The sequence below is a fragment of the Malaclemys terrapin genome, chromosome 23, assembly GCF_027887155.1.
Source record: "Malaclemys terrapin pileata isolate rMalTer1 chromosome 23, rMalTer1.hap1, whole genome shotgun sequence".
NCBI classification, from domain to species: domain Eukaryota; kingdom Metazoa; phylum Chordata; order Testudines; family Emydidae; genus Malaclemys; species Malaclemys terrapin.
The window spans coordinates 6544761-6570642 of NC_071527.1; the positions used below are offsets into that span (position 1 = coordinate 6544761).

At 50.5% G+C, this 25882-nt stretch overlaps 1 protein-coding gene across 4 annotated transcripts in view; it reads left to right on the top strand.

The window, feature by feature from the left end:
• Nucleotides 1-16627: 16627 nt before the first annotated feature.
• The window catches only part of SP1 (Sp1 transcription factor), a 40758-nt gene continuing 31503 nt past the window's right edge, over nt 16628-25882 (top strand). Inside the window, exons 1-3 of one of the 4 annotated variants that reach the window (XM_054012376.1) lie at nt 16628-16741; nt 19186-19286; nt 20219-21707. In XM_054012376.1, coding sequence (XP_053868351.1) covers nt 16735-16741; nt 19186-19286; nt 20219-21707 — 1597 coding nt within the window. In that variant the 5' untranslated portion in view covers nt 16628-16734. Of the gene's footprint in view, nt 16742-17287; nt 17377-17575; nt 17876-19185; nt 19287-20218; nt 21708-25882 lie in introns of those variants that run through there. The other 3 variants (XM_054012377.1, XM_054012375.1, XM_054012378.1) reach the window with 3 other exon arrangements.

The window sequence follows — 25882 nt, forward strand, 5'->3', positions numbered from 1 at the left end:
TTCAAGAAGGATGTTGATATATTGGAGGGGGTTCAGAGAATAGCCACTGGAATGACTAAAGGATTAGAAAACCTGCCTTATAGTGATAGACTCAAAGAGCTCCGTTTATTTAGTTTAACAGAGAGAAGATTAAGGGATACTTACATGAGTAACAAATATTTGATAATGGAGTCCGCAATCTATGAGACAAAGGTCTAACAAGATCCAGTGGCTGGAAGTTGGAGCGAGACAAATTCATATTGAAATAAGACACACGTTTTTAACAATGACGGTAATTAACCCATGGAATAATTTACCAAGGGTTGTAGATCCTCCAGCACTGGCAATTTTAAAATCAAGATTGGATGTTTTTCTAAAAGATCTGCTCTAGGAATTATTTTGGGGCAGGTCTCTGGCCTGGGTTATACAGGAGGTCAGACTAGGTGATCGCAATGGTCCCTTCTGGGCTTGGAATTTATGAATCTATGAACCTTGTTCCAAAAATCTTGCAACCTGTGCAGATTGTTCCCATATTGTTTGTCTCCGCCCCGCCCTGCCCCCAGCTCTCTTGGCCTGGTCTAAGGTCTACAGAAATTATTACTGAAGACCATTCTGTTCAACAATAGCACAAGGGGTTGCTTAAGGATGCAGATAAGAATTGGATGGTTTAGGGGGTTGGAAATGGGATAAATCTTCTGGTAATTGCGGGAGAGGGGCTGTTTTTTTGGAATTGCGGGAGACGGGCTGGTTTTCAGCGGGGCCCAACTTGAAGGGGATGATTCTCAGGAAGTGCTGGGCACCCGCCCTCCGAAAGTCAGGCCTCTTTTAGGAGACTCATGTTGGGCCCCTCAAATCACTGGGTTCCATCGCTAGGCTGTTCATTGACATCTAGCTCAGGTCTAGAATGACTGAAGGTTGTTGCCATCTGAAGACTGTCAGATAGCTTATGAGAAAGAAATTTGTGTGTGTATAGCAGGGGGATTCTCATTTGCTAGAGGCACTGATATCCATATTGCATTAGCCACTAGCCCAGTGATCGCTACGTAACCCTCTGTTGAATGATCTCAGCAGCCAGGCCAAGAACTGAATGGATCATGGAGACTGGACTCCGTTAGGTCAGGGACAAAGTTTACAGACAGGAGGAGGCGTGTGTCTGGTGGTGGGAAGGAAGTTTGTGGGACATCTGCCCACACTGGCGGAATCAGATGCCTTTTGCTCTCCCATCTGGCACGTTGCACCAGTGCTAAATTCATTTTAAAAACATAAGGCAGATTGGGGTTCCCCCTCCCCTTGTTAAATATTGGCATGAAGTCCTGGTCTGGAGGAGGATCCGGCCCTTGGCGCCATTGTATTCTCAGCATGTGAACTATAAATTAAGAATCTCTGTTTCAGCCGTGACACACGAGTGTCTGTATCTATCTAGCAGAGGCCAGGCGCCACCATCGATTCCACCTCTAGGGAGTGTCAGATGGGAGCTCCGGGATGCTCCAGCTTTGAAGTGCACTGTCTGATCCTAAGATAAGGCCAAAGGGGGCTGGGGCAAGAGGGAGATGAAATAGACATCTCTAGAGATCAAAGGATGGAGAGATAGCAGCCTAAAATCCGGAGAGAGGCTCAAGGAAGGCCCAAGGGGATGTTGTCTCTGGTTTAAAGGGGCAATGCAAAACCATATTCAAATCCACTCAGAATAGACACAGGATTTTAGGAGTGGAACTGAAAAGCTTCAGAGACAAACTCTCCTGAGCAGATTGCGCTTCTCGTTCACACCCTCGCCAGAAATTGGCCTCCTTTTTCTGCCCCCACAAGCTACTGTTAGGATTTTGATTATGGTCCCCTCTAGCATCCCCCAACACAGTAGGCACCCCATTGTGCGGGGGGCTGCCCAGTGATACTCCCTGCCCCCAAAGACCTTGGAGGTAAGACAAATAAAGGGTGGGAGGAGGAGGGGAAATAAGCAAGGAAGAGCACCAAGATTTCCTGATTCCCCAGCCAAGGGCGCACTCCTCCCGAGTACACTGCCTCTCAGCTGTTTAATTCACAGCATCACAGGCTCCGTTGAGTCCATTTCAGTGTCTAGTTGCTGCAGCTGTGGATGCAGCTAGATGCTTAGATGTCCAAACAGCCTAAGTGCAGAAGCGCCTGCAATGATCTGTGCCTGCATTTTAAAGGCACCAAAAGGGAGGCGCGGGACTATAACGTTCATAGAAGCCCCTTTCTGAGGTGCTGAATGGCTCAGTGGCTGCAAAGTGGTCTAGGGCAGGGGTTCTCAAGTCGAATTATTTGGTGGCCTCAAGTGCGGCCACCAACTCTTGCTGGTGGCTGCTCTCACGCTTTCCCCTAAAATATTGAACTAGCTTTAGGAAAAACAAATGAATATGCACATACACATGTCCAAATCATTGTCATTTATTATTTGCGTTAGTAAGTCTGTTGTGAAAAGTGATATTTTTCACAGCAGAATTACTCAGCCCTGGCAAGTCTGGGGACAAGTTAAGCCCTGGATGGCGGGGTCGGGGGAGCCGGCGGGGGCCAAAGGTGATGTGGGTGAGTGGCCGGGGGAGGCAGTAGGAGGCTGGAGCCTGAAGCCCTGTGGCTGGAGGACAGAGCCGAAGCCATGCGGCTGGAGCCCAGGTCCCAGCTCCGCGCAGCCGGAGCCCGGGGCTGGAGCCTGAAGCCCCGCGGCCAGAGCCTGCCGCCCCGCCGCCCCAGGGCTGAAGTCCAAAGCCCCATTGCCCACGGGAAGGCGGGAACGCAGTGGCTGCCTGCTCCTCCAGCGTTGTGCCCCTGGTATCTCCAGTGGTGGGCAGGATCCAACCCCTGCTGGCAGCCTCAGCAACCAACACCAAGGTGGTGCATCCAGGAGCACCAGGGACGGGGAGGAGTCGTTGCTTTGCTCCTCTGCTCCCCTCCCCCAAAATCAGAGCCCAGGAGGCTCTGGCCCCAAGAAAAGCCCCTGGTGGCCGCATGATCTAGGGTGCCTCATGCTTAAGTTGCTCATTTGAACCCAGCCCTGGTTTAAAATGACTTGTACCAGCTGACAGGAGTCTGGTGGCTCGGGGCTCGGTCCAGCTCCCCAGGCCGGGTATCTGCATCACAGTCAGCAGAGAAGCCAAGGCCCAGAGAGACTCTCTCCCCATGTCTAGAGGGGATCACCTGTGGTTGTGGGGGGAGGGCTGTCGGAGGTGGGGAACTTGCAGCGCCCAGACTGAACCTGCAGTGTGGCTGGAGCGATGACTCCAATGATGTCAAACCAGCACTTTTCACAAGTGTGACGTGCACTTAAAAATACAGGCAAAGAAATAGATGTTAGTGTGAAAGTATTGCCTGATGCTTAGAGCAGGGGAGTGGCCGGGCAGACTTCTTGGCTCTATTCCCAGTTCTCAAATGGGGTCTATTGTCTAGAGGGGGCTGTAAGCAGCAGGACGCCTGGGTTCTGTTCCTGGGGAGTGGGATCTAGTGTTTGGTGAGGTGGCTGCAGATCAGGACTCTTGGGTTCCAGTCCCAATTGTGGGAGGGAAAATGGGTCGAGTGTTTAATGATACCTAGCTCTTATATACCACTTTTCATCCACAGAGCTAAAAAAATAAAAGCACGTTACCACATTTGCCCCATTTTACAGAAACCAGGAAACCGAGGCCAACTGAGTGGCAATTCAACAACAACAACAACAAAACTTCAAAAACAGACTCCAACGTGACACTGCAGAACTGGAATTAATTTGCAAACTGGACACCATCACATTAGGCCTGAATAAAGACTGGGAGTGGTTGAGTCATTACAAAACCTAAACCTAATTTCCCCCATACTAATTTCCCCCTTCTGTTACTCACACCTTCTTGTCAACTGTTTGAAATGGGCCACTCTCATTACCACTACAAAAATTGTATTTCCTCCCTTGGTATCCTACTGTTAATTGAATTGTCTCGTTAGACTGACCTCACACTTGGTAAGGCAACTCCCATCCTTTCCTGTATTTATACCTGCGCCTGTATTTTCCACTCTATGCATCTGATGAAGTGGGTTCTAGCCCACGAAAGCTTATGCCCAAATAAATGTGTTAATCTCTAAGGTGCCACAAGGACTCCTCGTTGTTGAGGCCTAGAAGTGACTTGCTTATGGTGACCCCACAGAGCAACAAACAGAACCCACAGTTCCCGAGCCCCAGACTAGTGCTCTATCCTCCGCTAGGCTACACTGACTGGTTAGAGGAAGGTGGATGGACATCAGGATTCTTGGATTCTATTCCCAGTTCTGGAATGGGGACTGAGATCTAGTACTAGCTGGGACAAGGCATCAGGACTCCTGGGTTTGATTCCTGGCTCTGCCGCTGCCTTGCTGAGAGCTACCTTTGGCCCCACTCCCGTGCTGTGCCTCCTAAGAGACACGGCACCGGATCTGCCCTCCTGTTGCTGACTCAGGGCACAAAGGCTGGGCGGGGGGAGGTGCGCCTTTCTTTCAAGGTGGGCAAAGGGAGAGAGGGACAGTTGGGGTGGGGGAGAAAGGAGTAGGGTGACCAGATGTCCTGTTTTGGGGGACTTTTTCTTATATAGGCACCTATTACCCCCCACTCCCGTGCAGTTTTTTCACAGTTGCTATCTGGAAGCCTGCGGAGAATGGGACAAACGGATTTAGCAAAGCTCACTGCTTCCCGAGTGGCAAAGCCAGCTTGGAAAGAGGGTGACCTGAGTGGGTGGGGGGATGTTGCTCTCTGATCCGCCCCCTACCCTGTCTAAGGCAATGGGAGGAATGCTCAGTTAGAGGCTGGGGAGATACCATCCCCCACACCCACTCCCTGCGGGGAGGAGATAAGGCTGTGTGGAGGGCTGGTGCTTCTGTCTAACCCCTCCCTGCTGTGTGCTAATCCAGATGACTAGCTGGGTGAGTCACCATCCACTGCACACAGTGTGTGTGGGTGTGGTGAGGCGGCTCAGGGAAGGGAGTGGGGGCTGGGCTAATGATTATAAGAGGGGACTGGGAATCAAAACTCCTGGATTCTGAGCCCATCTGTGGGAGGGAAGAGGTGGCTAATGGTTGGAGTGGGAAATTGTGACCCTGCTGTGTGCCTCAGTTTCCCCTCAGGGCAAATAATACTTAAAAGGCGAGTGTGATGCTTGACAAAATCTTGGCTGTCATGTGCTCAGAGTACCCTCAGATGAGAGTCACTAGAGCAGAATTATCATGGAGCCTGTTTTCTGTGAGGCTGGAGATCAGACCTGCGAATGGCCGGGGCTCAACTCAGCAAAACACAAGGCCAGCCACTGTGGTTTGCTGCCCAAGAACATTCCCTGTCTGGATTTTGGTGGTGGCGGTGGGAGCAGCAGGAGGGGTTGCAAAAAACCCCACCACTTCTTGCGGAAAAAAGACTATTAACTAGCAGCTGCTCAGAATAGCTGGGGCCACCCAGCAGCTGGGTGTCTGTCTGTGCAGAGTCTCTGAGGGCAAGTCAGAGCAGCTCAGGCTAGACGTCACACCCCGGCTGGCTGAGGTTTCGGGCATTGAATCCAACACTGGGCCATCCCCCTGCTTGCCAGCCCGGCCCCAAGGGCTGGCCCAGGCCCCACAGGGAGGGGAAAGAGGATGAGAACTGGCAGCTTCACATGGCTTTGTTGTCTTTCTTTTGTGGCTTTAGTAGGATCAACCCATTGAACCGGGTTTTAAAGAGACAGGCCGTCTTTTCAAACCACAGTGAAGGATTGCTACAGTTCAGCTCCCTGGGTCATGGTTGTTAGGAACATAGATTCCTCATAGATTCCAAGTTTGGAAGGTTCCATTGTGGTCATCTAGTCTGACCTGTATAACACAGGCCATAGAACCTCCCCAGAAAATTCTTAAGGCAGATCTTTAAAAAAAAAAAAAATCCAATCTTGATTGAAAGCATGGCTTGTACTCATATAACTGTAATATAATATACAATAACACCTAGCTTTTGTCTATTGCTTTTCTTCTGTTCTCAAAGTGCTTTACAAAGGAGGGTGGTATTATTATTCCCATTTTACAGGAGGGGAAACTGAGGCAGAGAGCGGCAAAGTGAGCCAGCAGGCCAGTAGCAAAATCCAGGTTTTCTGATTCCCAGTCAAGTGTGCTATCCATTAGTAAACACTGCCTCCCATACTATGTTGGCTAGCATGTCTGCAGGGATGCCTTCTACTGGATGCAGAAGGATGGCAGGATGGGAGACTGGGCTGGGATTCAGGAGACTTGCATTCAGTTCTTTGTTCAACCAGAGGCTGATCTCGTTCAAGTGGTACAACTTTTGTATGTGTACAGGGCCAAAGAGCGGGGGGAGGAGGGGGCGGGGGAGGGAGGAATTAAGGCACAGAGAGGGGTCATACAGCAGGTCAGTGGTACAGCTAGGAAAAGAACCCAGGTCTCCTGAATCTCCATTAGCTTCTTTTGGTTGCATTCTTCAAAGACGTATTATTATCCCTATTTCACAATTGGGGAATTTAGGCCCAGAGAGATTAGGGACCATATTTTCAAAAGATCTCAGCTCCTGTTTAGGCACTTAAATTAAGTGGCCATATTTGTCCACCATAGAAGAGCTGGGAGTAGAACCTATGCCTCTAATATGGTGAATCAAAACTCACCCACTTAGCCGCACCAAAACAATCTACCAAACCTCCCTGGGGGGAAAAAAAAGTGATCAGACAGAAGGCTGTCTTCTAATTCATATGCACAAAGGGGGCAGAGTTAAGGTTGGAGGGACAACCTTAATTTTGGCATTTGCTAATTATTGAGTGTTTCACTTTGCAAACTTAATAATGTTTTTGAACAAGTTTGTTGTTGTTGTTGTTGTATGAGACAAGGTGGGTGAGGTAATATCTTTTATTGGACCAACATCTGTTGCTAAAAGAGACAAGCTTCATAGAGTTCTTCTTCAAGTTTTCACGGAGGTGTTGTATGTAAGATGTACGCACATCCACAAACACATCAGTAGCTTTCACCAAGACACTCCAATGTACTTTAAAAATGTGAGGCCATGTGAAAAGAGTGCCCAAATCCCTTAGGCCAGGGCTACACTAGAAACTTTTGCCAGTATAACCATGTTGGTTAGGGGTATGGGTTTTTTGCTACATTGCCATACTGGCAAGAGCCCTAGTGTAGACGTGGTTATTCCTGCATAAAAGTGCTTTTGCTGGCATAGCTTATTTTGCTCACTGAACCAGTATACGCTATACTGGCAAAAGCCCTTTTTGCTGGTATAAACTGTCTCTCCATCAGGAGAGTCTGCTGGTATAGCTATAGCAGTAGGACCGCAGGCAGCTTTGAAAATCTCAGTCTTAATAAATAAAGCCACCTAGCCCTTGCTGCCTGGCAGCAAATTGTCTCTCTGTTCTACAGAGGGGGGAAACTGAGGCATAGACTTACCCAGCAAGTCAATGGTGGAGCTGCGGAGAGGATGTGGGTTTCCTGACTCCCAGTTAACTCTGCAAGCCCTCTTGGGATATGATTGGTACGACAGATGCTCTGCAGAACGAAGCTGCGTTGTAATAAATAGCTAGTCATCTCAATGGCTCCTGGGCTGCAGACTGGGAAAATAAAACTGCTTCGAGGCAATCCAAGGTAGGAATCCAGACTCTAAATCTGGGCCTCTCTGGTGCTATAGGCCATTGTGTTTGGCTACTAAATAAAAGCCTGGTGGGTTGAGGCCATGCAGCGATGTCAGAGCCTCGGGCTTTTGTTTGGAAGGCAATATTGTCTAGTGGTTAGAAGGACTGAGGCTATGTCTACACTACAGCCTATGTCGGCATAATATGTTGCTCAGGGTTGAGAAAAAAACAACCCCGCTGACAAGGGCATCGGAGCCTTCCCAAAAGTGGGGAGCTGGGGGCTGGCTTCCCCCCCTGGCTTCACACTGGCCTGGCCATGGGGTAAGGTCTTGGGGGGAGGGAAGGGGGAAGGGTCCTCCCCAGCAAAAAGTGGACAGAGTAGGCCCCCCTGCCCCCGAGCAACATAAATTACACCGACATAAGCGGTCATGTGCACAGCACTATGTCGGCAGGAGAGCTTCTCCTAATCTACTAATCCAGATTCTCTAAAAAGATGATAGCCACTAGCAGGCTCTGCAGCTGAAGATTTGAACCAGATGCCTAGAAGGGGAAGCCCCATCCCACGTTTTATTGCTTATTTTCTCTCTCTTGCTAATGTGGAGGCTATGGAGAATTAGATATGTATTAAGGCCTGGCGTGTATGTGTGTGTGTGTGTGTGTAATATCCAAAGCAGAATTTACAACACTCAAAATTGGATTGTTTTGGCATTGTGAAATCTGTCTTGTTTTCACAATGTTTGCTTGAAAAGGGAAGCCATGCTCAAGCAAAATGGGTTTAACGAAACACACATTAACTTTTGCAGTCAAACTTCAAGCAATATGGGAAGTAAAACAGGTGAAAACAGATTTTAGAAAAATGTGCGCCTGACCTTTCTGCAATTTCACCCTGTCCTGCAGCTTTCTCGATTTCAGCCTTAATGGGCAAAGGGAACATGAAATGCACCATTCTAAGTTGAAAGCCCAGCATGGCCTTCCTTCCCTATCATCTGTTATAGAGCCATTGACCCATGGCCTTGCTCTGCCAATGATGCCAACCTTCATTATCCATGTGCTGAATTTTCCATGTAGTTTAAACTAAATTAGCTCATGAACACTCAAACCAAGGTTGTCCTGTACAACCAGCTCTTCTATGAGGTCCTCCCTACTCACCACTACGAAATCTAAAATGGCATCATCTCTTGTTGATTCAGCAACTATTTGATGAAGAAATCTGTCAGATATCATATCCAGGAAAATCTGGGCCCTACTATTATTAGTAGCACTTGTCCTCCAATCTATAGCTGTGAAATTAAAGTCTCCCATAATCACACAATTCCCAGTAGTATTTATTTAATTAACAATGTTAAAGAGGTTTCTATCCATATCCAGATCGGATCCTGCTGGCGGTCTGTAGCACACCCCAAGCACTACCCCAGGGGAGGCTCTCGTAGCTTTCTTCCCCCAAAGTGATTTTGGCCCAAACCGACTCTGTCTTATCCATTCCATCACTTCTAATTTCTTTACAGTCTTCCTCATCATTAATATACAATGCTACTCCATCACCTTTGCCTTTATTTCTGTCTTTCCTGAACGGGTCAGACCCTTCAATACCTGTACTACAGTCATGACTATTATTCCACCAGGTTTCTGTTATCCCTATAATATCTGGTTTCACTTCCTGCACCAGTCGTTCTAGTTCCTCCATTTTGTTACCCAGGCTCCTTGCATTGGTGTAAAAACATCTTAATTGTTGCTGCTTGGCTTCACCCACATTCCTCGCCTAATTGGGTACAGTCATTCTACTGCCTATCTGACTGGTATCAGCACTATCCTTCCTCTTAATGTCCATTTGCATTGACCACTGCTGTTTCTTTTGGCATTGCTGTTTCCTTTCTTACTAGATTTTCCTCCTTCTCAATGTTAAAATCCAGTGTAGAGATTACCTGAGCATCTCCCAACCATCTTCCCAGAATTTCTAGTTTAAAGCTCTTTTAATAAGTTGTGCCGGCTTCAATCCCAGAAGCCTATTTCCTTCAAGTGGAGTCCATCTCATGAGAACAGTCCTCTGTTCATGAATGCCTCCCAGTGATCCAACATCCCGCCAAAGCCCTCCTTAGAGGACCATTGCCTGGGGTATCTGTTGATCATCATAATCTTGTCTTCCCTTTGTTCTTGTCTTGTAGGGACAGGAGGAATCCCACTGAAGATCACCTGAGCCTCCATTTCCTTAAGCGTCTTCTCCAGCCTGGCAGTCTCCCTTAATACGTTCAAATCTTTCCTTAAAACTTCCCTCTATTGTGAACCCTCCAGAACACAACAGCTAGATGTCCGGTGTGCTCTGACCACTGCTTATTAAAATTACCATCATCCTTTCAGTTGCATTGAGCACTTCCCACCTGTTTGTTGGATCCACCTGTTGTCTCTCATCTTATATTGTAAGCTCTTTGGGGCAGGCACCATGTTTTTGTTAGGGGTATGTACAGTGCCTAGCACAACAGAGGCCTGATCCCTGACTGGGGCCTCTTGCCACCCCAGTAATACAAATAATAAGAACCAGTTTGACTTTTTGCTTACACTGGATCCTTGTGCTTTAAAAACCCGTCGGCCTTATTTTAATCACTAAAGCTGTTGCAATCTGTTGGCTGGGACACACTGTTATTGGTCTTTTGCTGCTCTCTGATCTCCGGGAGTGAAAAAAACAAAAAACAGTTCTGTTGGAGGTAGAGTGAGGTCATATTTAGTGACAGCAGAATTTTCCAGCTGCTGAGAGAAAGAAAAAAAAGGCAAACAGCAGTCGCTCTTAAGAGAGTCAGTCGAGGAACACTGAGAGGGATCAGACCAGGATTTTGACCTCTGACCCTTTGGTCTCAATGAAACCTCCAAAATCAACAAGAAGTGAATGTTTCACTTCATCTCATCAGCGTCAGGAAAGCCTATCATGAACTGCTGCAGAACTGTTCTGCTCACTTAAAGGGATTGTACTCACGCTGTGGCCACTGACCGAGTGCACCAGATTTGTTTGTATTTGTCATCATGGCACAAACAATAAAAGACATCAAATTGTCTGCAAACCTTGCCATTTTCAGTCACCTCCACTTTTTATGTTGGTGTATTGCATTTCCACTATACACAAGTGCAGCAGCTTTCTGATTTATGATTGGTCTCTGTAGGCAGTACAAAATAAGAAGAATTGTGAAAGCATTGAGAACAACTGCAGAAAACTGCTGCCAGCCAAGCAAAAGTGTCTTTATGCCCCTACCTCAGGCCCATTCATCTCAGCTAGGTGTGAACTCTACCCATTCAGCTCCTCATTCCTTCAAAAAGGTGTCAATTTCACCTTAGTTGACCCCATTGATTGCCACAATATTAGGATAAATCAAGAAACAACATACAATCGGGAAGGCAGTGCAGTAATTCATCCCTGGTGGAACTCCAGCTTCATTGTTGGATGTGAGGGAGATTCCCAAACCTGAGCCATTCTTTTTAGGTGACAAATCTGAGGAACTGTCCCAGATGTAGGTATCATTAGAGGAGGTTTTGGAACAAATTGATAAATTAAACAGCAATAAGTTACCAGGACCAGATGGTATTCACCTAAGAGTTTTGAAGGAACTCAAATGTGAAATTGCAGAACCACTAACTAGTCTGTAACCTATCATTTAAATCAGCTTCTGTGCCAGATGACTGGAGGATAGCTAATGAGATGCCAATTTTTAAAAAGGGCTCCAGAAATGATCCTGGCAATTACAGGCCAGTAAACCTGACTTCAGTACCGGGCAAACTGGTTGAAACTATAATAAAGAACAATATTGTCAGACATACAGATGAACATAATTTGTTGAGAAAGCGTCAACATGGTTTTAGTAAAGGGAAATCATGCCTCACCAATCTACTAGAATTATTTGAGGAGGTCAACAAGCATATGGACCAAGGGGATCCAGTGGATATAGTGTACTTAGATTTTCAGAAAGCCTTTGACAAGGTCCCTAAACAAAGGCTCTTATGCAAAGTAGCTGCCATGGGATAAGAGGGAAGGTGCTCTCATGGATTGGTAACTGGTTAAAAAATAGGAAACAAAGGGTAGGTACAAAAACAACAAGGAGTCTGGTGGCACCTTAAAGACTAACAGATTTATTTGGGCATAAGCATGTTATATATGCCATCATGTGCCAGCAATGCCCCTCTGCCATGTACATTGGTCAAACCGGACAGTCCCTCCGCAAAAGAATAAATGGACACAAATCGGACATCAGGAATGGTAACATACAGTAAGTGAACACTTCAATCTCCCTGGTCATTCTATTACAGATTTAAAAGTCACTATCATTGAACAAAAAAACTTCAGAAACAGACTTCAAAGAGAAACAGCAGAACTAAAATTCATTTGCAAATTTAACACCATTAATCTGGGCTTGAATAGGGACTGGGAGTGGCTGGCTCATTACAGAAGCAGCTTTTCCTCTTCTGGAATTGACACCTCCTCATTGTAGTCCACTCACAGCTATTATTGTGAGTGGACTACATCCACCCTGATTGAATTGACCCTGTCAACACTGGTTCTCCACTTGCGAAGTAACTCCCTGCTCTCCATGTGCCAATATATAATGCCTGCATCTGTAACTTTCACTCTATGCATCTGAAGAAGTGAGGTTTTTACCCACGAAAGCTTATGCCCAAATAAATCTGTTAGTCTTTAAGGTGCCTCCAGACTCCTTGTTGTTTTTGTAGATACAGACTAACACGGCTACCCCCTGATACTTGACACCATGAAAGGGTAGGTATAAATTATCAGTTTTCAGAATGGAGAGAGGTATATAGTGATGTCCCCCAGGGGTCTGTTCTGGGACCAGTACTATTCAACATATTGATAAATGATCTGGAAAAAGGGTAAACAGTGAGGTGGCAAAATTACTAAAGATAGTTAAGACCTAGGCAGACTGCGAAGAGCTACAAAAGGATGTCTCAAAACTGGGTGACTGGGCAACAAAATGGCAGATGAAATTAAATTTGATAAGTGCAAAGTAATGCACATTGCAAAGCATAATCCCAACTACACATATAAAATGATGGGGGTCTAAATTAGCTGTTACCATTCAAGAAAGAGATCTTGGAGTCATTGTGGAGAGTTCTCTGAAAACATCCACTCAATGTGCAGCGGCAGTCAAAAAAGCGAACAGAATGCTGGGAATAATTAAGAAAGGGATAGGTAATAGCACAGAAAGTATCATGTTGCCTCTATATAAATCCATGGTATGCTCACATCTTGAATACTGTGTGCAGATGTGGTCGCCCCATCTCAAAAAAGATATATTGGAATTGGAAAAGGTTCAGAAAAGGGCAACAAAAATGATTAGGGATATGGAATGGCATCTGTATGAGGAGAGATTAATAAGACTGGGACTTTTCAGCTTGGAAAAGAGACGGCTAAGGGGAGATATGATTGAGGTCTACAAAATCATGACTGGTGTAGAGAAAGTAGATAAGGAAGTGTTGTTTGCTACTTCTCAGAACACAAGAACTACGGGTCACCAAATGAAATTAATAGGCAGCAGGTTTAAAACAAATAAAAGAAAGTATTTCTTCACGCAACGCACAATCAACCTATGGAACTCCTTGCCAGAGGATGTTGTGAAGTCCAAGACCATAACAGGGTTCAAAAAAGAACTAGATAAGTTCATGGAGGATAGATCCATCAATGACTATTAGCCAGGATGGGCAGGAATGGTGTCCCTAGCCTCTGTTTGCCAGAAGCTGGGAATGAGCGACAAAGGCAAAGAAAAAGCAGACGACTTTTATTATTTTGAAGCCATCTCATGATTTTGGGGAGCCTGTGTCATGATTTTTGAATGGCTCATGGGCAGGTTGGTGGGAAAGAACATGGCTTCCATTCTCGCATAGCGCTGGGCCTGGCCTTCCAGTGAGGCCTGGCAGGGAGAACATTGTCCACACTAAGGTGGGCTCAGACCCTCAGAGAACTCTTGGTGGCAGCGTTTTAGGGGACACAGGAGATGTGAAAACAACTCAGGAAACACCACGGTGTTTTGGGGCGGCAGGGAGTGGTGCGGGGAGAATTTTACGGGGATGTGCAGGCATCTAGGGTAAACACATTAGCATAGGGTTACCATACGTCCGGATTTTCCCGGACATGTCCGGCTTTTGGGGGCTCAAATCCCTGTCCGGGGGGAAATCCCCCAAAGCCGGGCATGTCCGGGAAAATCGGGAGGCTCGGCTGGGGCCTCTTTGTGCGGGGCCGGGGGCATGGTGCCCGGCCGGGAGCCGGGCCGGGGGCCAGGCCGGGCCAGGGTCGCAGTGCCGGGCCGGTCCGGGCCCGCGGGGCCGGGGAGCCGGGCCCGCGGGGCCGGGCCCGGGTCGGGGAGCCGGGAGCCGAACCGGGCCCGCGGGGCTGGGAGCCCGCCCACTTCCCGGTTCGCCAATACGGCCAATACGGCTGGGAGCCGGGCCGGGCCCGCGGGGCTGGGAGCCGGGCCGGAGCCGGGGTCGGGGAGCCGGGCCGGGGTCGGGGAGCCGGGCCGGGCCGGGGTCGGGGAGCCGGGCCCGCGGGGCTGGGAGCCGGGCCGGGGTCAGGGTCGGGGAGCCGGGCCCGCGGGGCTGGGAGCCGGGCCGGGCCGGGGTCGGGGAGCCGGGCCCGCGGGGCTGGGAGCCGGGCCGGGGTCGGGGTCGGGGAGCCGGGCCCGCGGGGCTGGGAGCCGGGCCGGGCCGGGGAGCCGGGCCCGCGGGGCTGGGAGCCGGGCCGGGGTCGGGGTTGGGGAGCCGGCCCGCGGGGCTGGGAGCCGGGCCGGGCCGGGGTCGGGGAGCCGGGCCCGCGGGGCTGGGAGCCGGGGGGTGCGCCGGGGGTGGTCGGCCAGGGCCCGAGCTGACCCAGGCTGGAGCCGCCGGGGGCCAGCCTGGGCCGCGCCTCCCCCCCCTTACCTGCTTCAGGCTTTAAGCAGGGGAGGGGGCGGAGACTTTGGGAGGGGGCGGAGTTGGGGCGGGGGCGTGGGCGGGGCTGGGGGCGGGGTCGGGGCCCCCGGGAGTGTCCTCCATTAGGAGGCACAAAATATGGTAACCCTACATTAGCATCTTGAGAGAACATGGAGCGGATGTCTTGGGGGGACGTCTGTGTCTCAGACGTTCATGCTGACATGACAGGGTCTCAGCGTGTTGTGTCAATATCTTGATGGGAGGCGTGCGATGTGACATCTAAGAATAACATGTCTACGTCCTGGGGAGACATGGAAGGGCTCTCAAGGACACTACAATTAGGGTGACCAGATGTCCCGATTTTATAGGGACAGTCCCGATATTTGGAGCTTTTTCTTATATAGGTGCCTACAGGAGTGCTGCCAGCTTTTCTGCCGCCCTAGGCGGCGGAAGGTCCCGCCCCAAAATGCCGCCCCCCACAGAGGCGGCGGACGGTCCTGCTGCTGAAATACCACCGCGGTCGCCACCCCCCAAATTGTAGCACCCTAGGCGACCGCCTAGGTCACCTAATGGGTTGCGCCGGCCCTGGGTGCCTATTACCCCCCACCCCCGTCCTCATTTTTCACCCTTGCTATCTGGTCACCCTAACTACAATGTCCAGTAATAATGTCTTGGGATGACATGTGTAAGTCCTGAGGAGACGTGTGTAGTAGTCCCAGTGGGATATGGAGGGGTACCCACTCATGGGATGCTGTGATATTTGCGGGTGACAAGGCTGTGTCTCTGCGGGACAGACTGTGACAAGACTGTGTTCTGGGGTGATGTCTCTGTATCCTGGGGATGGATATACTGACGTGATGGAAGCACGTGCTGTCAGGCCAGGAACTCAGGGAGACGTGTTGTTGAGTGTTACGCGGGAGGTGCTGACATGACAAGAATCTGGGGGTGACACATGTTGTTCTGATGGGGTCCCACTAGGGGAACACGCTGTCACGACAGGGTCAAGAAGGCTGTTATCATGACAGGGACTCGTGGGGACACGTGACAGGCTGTGGTGGGGGAGGCGCTGACATGACAGGATCTCGGGGTGACACGTGTTGCTCTGATGGGGTCCCAGCGGAGGAACGTGCTGACACGACAGGGCCTCCGGAGGGAGGGGGCGGGACGTGCTATCGTGACGGAGCCGGAGGGGAAGAGGCTGCTGCCAGGGCACGAGTCTGTTGCGCCGGGCTCGGAGGCATGTGCTGTCGTGACTGGGCTGGGGGACGCGCTGATAACACGTCTCCGGGGCTCGGCGGGGTGTTGTGGGGACAGGGTCTGTGGGGCACGTGCTGTTGTGAGCGGGGCCGGGGCGGGCTGTGTGGCTGTGCAAACGTGCGGACGAGAAGGCGGCTCCTCTACTAAATGGGGGCGGGGACAGGCGCTCGGAGCTCAACATAAAATGGCGGCTTTTCAGTCACATTCCCCAGCGCCGGCCAACCCAACCCTCCCTCCAGGGGTTCAACCGAACCCTTTACAGCCGCCCGCACGCAGTTCCCATAGGTCGATTTCGGTCTGCTAGCCTTCCTCATTGGTTCTGATCCCTTTCCTGGCATCCCGCCCGATCGCTGATTGGCCGCTCTACATGTCAGACTCTAATCCCACCTTCCCTGGTCTTTCACATTATTGATAGCTCATTGGTGTTGTCTCGCGTCAATTAAATTTTAGTCCCGCCTTCCCTACATAGCTAGCGTCTTAGAAGCCCGCCTAATGGACGATTGGTCAAATTGCACGTCAATCACGACTTCGTTCCATGCTCTCTAAGCCTCTCCCGTACGGGGTTTCCTGAGGAGGCTGCATGATCGCTGATTGGCCATCTGTCACGTCAGTTGTTCTTTCGCCACATCCCTTCGTCCCTCCCTTCGTCGAATAGGCCTTCTGGTTTCCTATTGGCCACAGCCTCCGTCAGTTCCTCCCGCTGCCCTCCCTCATTGGGCGGAGCCGCGAAGGGGGCGTATCCTAGAGCCGGGGCTTTTCGTGGACTGCTACCACTCCCTCTTAGGATCCGCCTGGTTTACCATTAGCCATGCAATCTGTCATCCGCCATTAGTCCCGCCCACACGGTGCCTCCTGGCCTCCTGATTGGGCGGGGCCGAGTCGGGAGGCGTGTCTCAGGGCCGGGGCCGTGTCGCACAGCTCCCCCAGTCCCTCCCTCGCCAGCCCTTTGGCGGTCACCGGCGGGGTTAGGCTGCCTCGTCAGCGAGTCGGACTCCCCCGCCCCTCCCCCCGCCCCGAGAGCGACTTGGGCTCGCCCCCCGCAGCGACCATGAGCGGTAAGGACGGCACCACCCCGGCCCCAGGGGACGCGAGTCCGGCCGACTCCGGCCGGTCGGCCCCGCCCCAGCCAGCCCCCACCCCCGGGCCGAGGGGGCCTGGGAGGGGGAGGGACTCGGGGGAGGGGGGAACCCTCGGGGGTGGGACCCGGGGGGAGGGGGCTCGAGACGGGGGAGGATCCCGGGGGAGGGGGCCTGGGAGGGCCAGGATCCCCGGAGGGAGGGGAACTCTCGTGGGGGCGGTCCCGGGAGGGATTGGTACCTGAGCCCGGGGGGAGGGGAGAAACCTCGCGCGGGAGGTCACGAGGGGAGGGGGCTGGAGATGGGGGAAGATCCCAGGGGAGGGGGGACCTTTGTCCCCTCGTGGGGTGGGTCACCGGGGGAGGGGGTAAACATCCGGGGGGGGCATCCTTCGTGGGGGTGGATCTCGCAGGGACTGGGAGCCCTCGTGGGGGAGGATCCTGGGGGAGGGCATCCCTCGTGGGGGGTGGATCTCGCAGGGACTGGGAGCCCTCGTGGGGGAGGATCCTGGGGGAGGGCATCCCTCGTGGGGGGTGGATCTCGCAGGGAGCCCTCAAGGGGGAAGGACCTCAGGGGAAGCGGAGTCCTTAAGGGGTGAATCCCTGGGGGAGGAGGTAAGGATCCACGGGGGAGGGGCTTTTGAGGGAGGACCTGGGCTGGGGGGGGGACTCTCGTGGGGGGGATCCCTTGGTGGGGGGAAGCTGTCATGGGGGCGGATCCCAGTGGGAAGGGGAAGCCCTCGTGGGGAGGGTTGCCAGGAGCCTTTGTGGAGGGGGGGTTGCCAGAGAGGAGAGATCTCCAGGAGGGCAGGAGTGAATCTTGGGGGTGGATCTTCTGAGGAACCCTGTTGGGGGAGGTTCCGGACAGAGGAGGAGTTTTTGTGTGGTGGCTCCCATAGGGAAAGGAACCAGGATCCCGGGGAAGAGCCCTCATGGGGAGGGAGCCTGGGTGGAGATGGCCAGGAATCCTGGTGGGAATAATCCTGGGGGAAGGCACCTGGAAGTGGGGAGGGAGGATCTCAGGGAAGGGAGTGGAACCTGCGTGAGGATGAATCTCACATGGAGCCTTTGTGGAACAGACCTGAAGGAGAGGAGGAGAGGCAAGATTCTAGGGGTGAGGGGGGGATCCCTTGTGTGATGGATCCTATGAAGAAAGGGGCTGGGATCCTGTTCCTGGGGGCATGGTGGGGAGGAGAGGGGAACTGGGGAATCCTCATGGGGTAGTCCTGGCAGGAGGGGTAGCCCTTGTGGAGGATCTAGGGGGAGGGGAGAATCATTGTGGGATGGATTCTGGGGGGGGAGGGGAAGGAACTTGGGGGAGGAGAGAGGCCTAGTGGGGCAGGATCCTAGGGCAGTGGTTCTGAATCTTTCCAGACTACTGTACCCCTTTCAGGAGTCTGATTTGTCTTGCATACCCACAAGTTCACCTCATTTAAAAACTACTTGCTTACAAAATCAGACATAAAAATACAGAAATGGCACAGCCCACTATTACTGAAAAATTGCTTATGTTTTAATTTTTACCATATTTATAAAATAAATCAATTGGAATATAAATATTATACTTACATTCCAGTGTATAGTATATAGAGCAGTAGAAACAAGTTATTGACTGTATGAAATTTTAGTTTGTACTAACTTTGCTAGTGCTTTTTACATAGCCTGTTGTAAAACTAGGCAAATATCTAGGTGAGTTGATGTATGTACCCCCTGGAAGACCTCTGAATACCCCCAGGGGTACATGTACCCCTGGTTGAGAATCACTGTCCTCAGGTGTAGGGGGAACCTTTGTAGGAGTGGAATCTGGGGGGAGGGAGGTTGGGAAGGTCTGTGGGAGGGGGAACACTCAGGGGAGGAAGGGAGCAGGTGCAGTGGGGACTTGAGAAAGGGAGGGCATGGGGATAGAGGGGAGAGCCCAGGGGGTGAAGAAGGGAGCAGAAGAAGGGACTTGCAAGAGTGGAATGGGGAGGAACCTGAGAGAGGCAAGGGAGTGTGTTCCTCCCACTTCCTCCTCATTGAGTTTCTGTGCTAACCCCACATTTGTCAGTTTCTTCCCCATTCTCTTTTCTCTCCAGCTTGCCAGTCCCCCTCCCCTCTTCTGCTTTCCCTTTCTAGCTCCTTCACCATCCTCTCAAGCCTTCCCTTTACCTCTCCCGCCACCCTTTACCTCTCTCTGTCCGGTTGAGTGCCTAGATACTAGGGGGGTGGTTAGTGCCCTTTAAATACTTAGAAAGACCCTCCTTCCCCTTTCTAGTCCCACCTCCCTTCTTTCTGTTTTTACCCGCCTGGGTGTTCTCTGTTCCCTTAACTTTCCTGTTTTTAAACTGTTCTCATCACCCTTCTCAGCCCTTCCCTGTACTCTGCTTCTCGTAAACCTTTTACAATTTGATTGTAACCGTATTTATCATTTTCCTCCTCATGCAGACCAAGAGAGTCCAGAAGAAATGGCTGTTGTGAAGTCTGAGAAGGAAGAAGAAAGTGCTTGTAGTAGAAGCAGTAGTATTGGAGGCAACTGTGAGGGTCAGGTGAGTGGAGTCCCTGTATGGTGTCGGTGGGGAGTGGGATCGAGATCTTGGGGGATCGCATGCATACTAGTGAATAGCTAAATGGGACAGCCTCTTACACCTTATTGCTGTTGAAAGGAGGCAGGTTGGTGGTACCCTGGCGGTCCTCATGCACACTGTGAGACTGCAAAAACCTATGACTTCTGTTTGGCGAGGCTCCCTGCGGTGGCACCTATAGTAAAGGGTAGGGGCTAGCTTTGGGATAGAGAGAGGAGAGTTTTAAGACTGGGGATATCAGTCACTTCTTTGACCTTGCATAACATATAGCGTGCGTGTAATTTCAAAACAAACACTTCACTGCACACATGTCTCCCCCTGGGGGGAGGAGGCGAGAACAGGCATGTGACATGTTAGTCATGTTGCTTAATGCCCACCTAGAAGGTGCTCGGATGCTATGCTGATGAGCACGGTACGAGAACCTATAGAGAATGGAATGTGGCTGTTCATATACAAAACCTCTGCCAATGTTAAAATGTCTGTACCTCCTCCAAGAAATAGTGGTGGTAGCTCCTTCCTTAAACCTCTTTTCTTTCTAGGGCAGGCGCGGTCTCAAGGCCCATAGATGTCTAGTAGCAATAGTACTGCCTCTTAGGATCTCTCCTCTGGAGATGTGCCAAATACCACGGCAGAGGGAAACTTCCTGGTCTTGGGCTGAACTATGAAGGCAATTTCTAATGTCTCTCCTTGTGTTCATTGAAATCCTTCCTCCTTTGATGTTCCTCCACTTGCTTGTGCCTGATGTTTGCCAGTTGTATTTTCCAGCTGTGTGTGTGTGTCACTACGGGGTGTTTCCCTGGTTTTTAGCTGAACGCTCCTCCTTGTTTTTGCTTATTTTGCACTGCCAACTGGGCTGGCTAATGGATACTTAACTCCTCCTCCTTGTGTGTCTTTAGGAATCCCAGCCTTCACCCCTGGCTCTGCTGGCAGCCACATGCAGCAGGATTGAGTCTCCCAATGAGAACTCCAACAGCTCCCAGAGCCAGCAGGGGGGCTCAGGTGAGCTGGACCTCACAGCTGCTGCCGCTCAGCTTGCCCAGACGACAAATGGTTGGCAAATCATTTCCACTGTCCCTGGGACATCCACCTCCTCCAAGGAGCAAGGGAGCAATGGCAGCGAGTCGTCACCAAAAAACCGACCGGTGACAGCTGGGCAGTATGTGGTTGCTGCTGCCCCCAATTTGCAGAATCAGCAGGTGCTGACCAGTTTGCCTGGTGTTATACCTAATATTCAGTACCAGGTGATCCCACAGTTTCAAACTGTTGATGGGCAGCAGCTGCAGTTTGCCACCACCCCAGCCCAAGTCAATGTCCAGCAGGATGCCTCTGGCCAACTTCAGATCATCCCTGGGACAAATCAACAGATCATTACAAACAGAGGCGGGACAGGCAATATCATAGCCGCCATGCCAAATCTGCTGCAGCAGGCTGTCCCAATCCAGGGGGTTGGCTTGGCCAATAACGCCCTCTCGGGACAAACTCAATATGTGGCAAATGTCCCAGTGGCTTTAAATGGTAATATCACCTTGCTGCCTGTCAGCAGTGTTGCCGCCAGTCTGGCGCCCACTTCTCAGACCGTCACTTTAAGTAGCTCTGGCTCTCAAGACAGCAGCTCTCAAATAGCGACTTCTGGTGCTGCAATCAGCTCTTCCAACATAGTGACGTCCCTGGCCAGCTCTGGTGCTTTTTTCACCAATGCCAACAGCTACTCTACCACGACCACCAGCAGTAACATGGGCGTCATGAATTTTTCCAGCAGTGGGACCATGGGGACAAACGTTCAGGTCCAGACACCCCAGAGGGTTAGCGGCATTCAGAATTCGGACTCTCTACAGAACCAGGTTTCTGGCGTGGCACTTCAGCAAGGTCAGCAGAAGGATGCCGATCAAAATCAACAGTCCCAGCAGCAGATCCTAGTACAGCCTCAGCTTGTCCAAGGGGGGCAAACCATTCAGGCCCTCCAAGCTGCTCCACTCTCTGGCCAGACCTTTACCACCCAAGCCATCTCCCAAGATGCTTTGCAGAACCTTCAGCTTCAAGCACTCCCCAACTCTGGGCCAATCATTATTCGAACACCTACTGTGGGGCCAAACGGGCAGGTCAGCTGGCAGACTATTCAGCTGCAGAATCTTCAGGTGCAGAATCCCCAAGCTCAGACAATCACCTTGGCCCCAATGCAGGGAGTATCTCTGGGGCAGACGGGGCACACCAACACGCTCACACCAATAGCCTCTGCCTCGCTCCCCAGTGGCACTGTCACTGTGAACGCCGCTCAGCTGTCTTCTATGCCAGGCCTTCAGACCATTAACCTCAGTGCCTTGGGAGCATCTGGAATCCAGGTACATCAGCTACAAGGGCTGCCGCTGGCTATAGCAAATGCCACTGGTAAGTTGGCCGTTTTATTGAAATGGCTTCTGAATTTTTCTTTCTGTTTCTGATCTCGCTTCCTATAAGGCAGTGTGTCCCAACCGTTCTGTGCTTATGACCCTCTTTGGACTTAAAAAAAAAAAAAAAAATTGTGACCCCTCCCCTCCCTGCTAGAAAAAATTCCGAGCCCCCCATCTTAAGCCCGGGGCAGTGGGGCTGAACCATGTGAATTAGCTTTGCAAGGCCCCTTGACAATTGCCCTGGTTCCTACCCCCTAATGCTGGTCCTGCTTCTGACCCCCCTCAAACCTGTCCTGTGACCCCCTGAGGGTCATGCTCCCCCGGGTTGAGAAACACTGCTATCAGGAGAGGAACCCAAAGACGTGGAGTGTCCAGACAACACAGCCAGCTGGGGGAGAGGTGTCAAACACCCAGTCTGCAAGCCAGATCTGACCATTTTTGTTTGTGGGCCATGTGACCGGTTCAGATTCAGCAGACTCTAAGCTTCCATTTTAAAAGGTTTCTACCCTTCATAGTTGTGAAGATGAAGTCCCGCAATAGGAACAAAGTATTACAGAGGCAATGTTGGCTCCCTGAATCTTCAGACAACCTGAAATGAACTCTGAAGAGGTGTGAACTAACTGCCCACCCTCCCTTAATCTGGAGTTTACACCAAAATCCAATTATGACAGTTAACACCTTCATTGCTGATCATTTTAACAAATGAAATGGAGGGAAGTGATTGTGGCAGGCATGTCTTGTGTTTCAGCTTTGGGGTTTCAGCAAGTCACCCACAGGGGTTAAGATAGAAAAGGATTCCCCCTGCTTCTCTCCCCAAATGCATTTCTGGAAGGTGTTATTTTAATCTCCTCCTTCTGAAGCTTCAGGTATGGCCACGGCAGGGTGGGTCAGGACTGGGTGGCACCAAGCATCCTGTGTTTGGCTGGCTGGGTCTTGCTCACATGCTCAGTGTCTAACTGATTACTACATGTGGGGTCGGGAAGGAGTTTTCCACAGGTCAAACTGGCAGCGACCTTGGAGGTTTTTCACCTTCCTCTGCAGCCTGTGAGTCACTTGCTGGGATTATCTGGGTATACCTCATTTAATCCTTTCCCTGACACGGCAGGAGCTGCAAGCACTGGTGCATCTCAGTCCCTCTGCCTGTAACACATGGTTGTCTAATCCGTTGGTCTCATATATTTTGGTCTCACTTCCGTTGTTGAGTTTAGTGTGCGGGTGGTGTTGGTGGCCTGTGATATTCAGGAGGTCAGGCTAGATGATCTGTGATCCCTTCTGGCCTTAAACTCTGAAGTGTGGGAGTGAAGCCCAGGGAAGGAGGGAATTGGGAGAGATCTCAGCCAGATAGGGAAGAGGGAGAGAGATAGAGAGGAGGATGAGGCAAGAAGAGAACCAAAAGGCAGAAATAGCCATGATTCTAAAAGGGAAGATGTTCTCCCACTAAGTAATGCTGAGTGCAACAATGAAGCCCTAAACAAATTATGGACAAGTAAAATTCAGTTGCTAAATCAAGCCTATATTCTACTCCTGATCTTTGCCCAAACCCCTTATTGACATGAGTAAGAGATCCATTGTATGTTGGAGGCAGTATATGGTCATTATGGAGGCCTAAGCAAATACAGAGCATAATTAAAAGTGGAATTCAGTATGAGTTTGACGCCCTTGACCCAGGGGATAAGCCAGACAGTGTTGCAAACTACAAGGCAAGAGTCAAATTAGGGGAACATTATAATATTTCTTCCTCATCTTAAATTAGGAATTTCCATACAGTGACTTGAAGTGTGTGGTCAGAAGAAAGTGTTGGTGGGTATAAGATGCTATGATCTCATTACTTGGAGATGTTCAAACGTTGAGACTGGCACAAAGAACCCTGATTGTTTCCATTGAATCACTGTTGTCTTCTCACAAATGGTCCCTCTCAACAATTGATAGTTGGTATAGCCTTATGGTGTCATAGTGCAATGTGCATTTATGGTCTTGCTAGTCTTGACGCTCGGATATTTTGTTCCTGCTTTTGAGACAGAGCATTTCTTAAGTTCACTCAGTGAAAGAAATTAATGCTGAAAAGTAATTTTTTTAAACTCTCGTCTCTGCTTGGTAATAGCTTCTTAGGATGTTGCATGTCACATCATTTTGTATCTTACTTAAAAATGCAGCCACTCAAGTGAGTCACGTAATTTAGAAGCAATTTAAATGTTGCGCAATTCAACTTCAGTTTCCTTCATGAAAGAGAATAAAGCCACTTCCTTGGAATTGTTTTGCAGTGTTTTGTGACCTGTTGAACTGCTGATAAATTGATTTGGGTTTTGTATTATCTGATTAACTGTAATTGTTGCTTTTCCACTGTATAAAGTCAAGGAAATAACATGAATGTGTATCTCTCTCATAAGCAGTTTGTGTGCGTGGTATAGGGCCTGTTTTTGTCATTTCATTTGTCTGATTTCTGTGTTCAGTGGATTCACTAGTATTGTCTAGTACTCTAACGTCGTGATCCTCCCAAGTACATCCTGTGCTGCCTGCTCTGAGCCTATTCAGCTTGCTCAGTTTTAAACACGCTATGGTACAGAACATGCTTTGAAGCATATAGGCAACTCTTAGTTCCTGTATTTGTGAGATGGTTTTGCCCTTGATGGGTGGATCAGGGAGGAACTGTCTTGGAGATGACCCATCAGATCAGGGGTGGGAAAACTTTTTGGCCCAAGGGAATAGAAATTTTATGGAGGGTCATGAATGCTCTCAAAATTGGGGTTGGTGGGCAGAAGGGGATGAGGGCTCTGGGGGGGCGGAGTCTTGGGGGGCCAGAAATGAGTTCAGAGTGTGGGAGGGGGCTCCGGGCTGGGGTGCGGGAGTGGGGGGGTGAGGGTTCTGGGGTGGGGCTGGGATAAGGAGTTTGAGGTGTAAGAGGGGGATCAAGGCTGGGACAGGGGGTTGGGGCATGGGGAGAGCCTCAGGGGCGCAGGCTCTGGGTGGCGCTTACCTCAGGCGGCTCCCGGAAGCAGTGGCATGTCCCCTGGCTCCTATACGGAAGCGCAGCCAGGCGGCTCTGCGCGCTGCCCCTGCAACTCCCGTTGGAATGCTGGAGGGGGGTCATTGGAGCGCGTAAGAGGGCCATGCCACTGCTCCTGGGAGCCTTGTAGAGCGGCCCCCGAGCCTGCTCCCCGGCTGGAGCCCCAGAGCCCGCTTCCCAGTGGGAGTTTGAGAGCTGGCTTAAAACAGCTGGCGGGCCGTAGTTTGCCCACCCCTGCCTTAAATGGCTTATTGCTGAGCAGCCATGTTCCCTTTTTCTGTTTTTAACCCTGACAGCCAGAAAGAGGGCTGCTTTTAGTGGAAAGCCCCTCATTTGTGATGACCCGTTTGCTGCCTTACATTTTAATTGTCTGACCTAATGAATTCTGCAGCAGAGATGGCCAGAGGCCTTTGTCCTCACCTTGGAGGATATGATGTTCAGGTGACATTTTGATTTCGTTTAGTTTGGTGTGTTTGATGGATATTGTGGTGCAGGCTTCAAGGGACATATGGGAACCTACTTTGGCCAAGCTCTCATGTGGTGAGATATAAATAGGCGGAGCTGGAAGTGATGCCTATTGTTAAAGTTGCCTGACGTTTTCTATTCTGAGCCCCTGTTGCTTATCACTCTGCCAAACTTTAACAGTTTGTGCTGGGACTTTCCATGTTTGCACTCTGCGTAAGAACTGATTTTTTTTTTTTAAATGTTTTGGCACAAACTGTTAATGCGCTTCAGAGAGTGAGGTGAAGGGAAAAGTGAAATTGAAATTTTGTCAGGAGATAGCCGTATATAATCAGTAGTGTGCCGGCCCTTATTGTCCGCATCAAAACCTAACCGGATCTTGCCAAATTATGCGACTCTGAACATCATAATTTGTATATGCTCAGCAGAGATTGCTCGAGGTTTGCTGCTAAAATCGCTGAGCATTTCACCTGCACTAAGAATACTCACTGACCCATCCTGTACGCTGTGCCTGCTCCTGGACCCCACAGAGATCAGATGGGGAGCAGCAAAAGCTGCCCCCCTGTCCTCAGGGAAGCAGTGGGAGCCAGGAGAGCAGAGCTGTCAGCTTGGTTCTTCCACTAACACTGAGCACTTCCTGGCTTTTGGCTGTATTATTGAGTAAGAATATTGTTTTCCTCCTTGAACAGAAGTAACTGAGCGGTTGC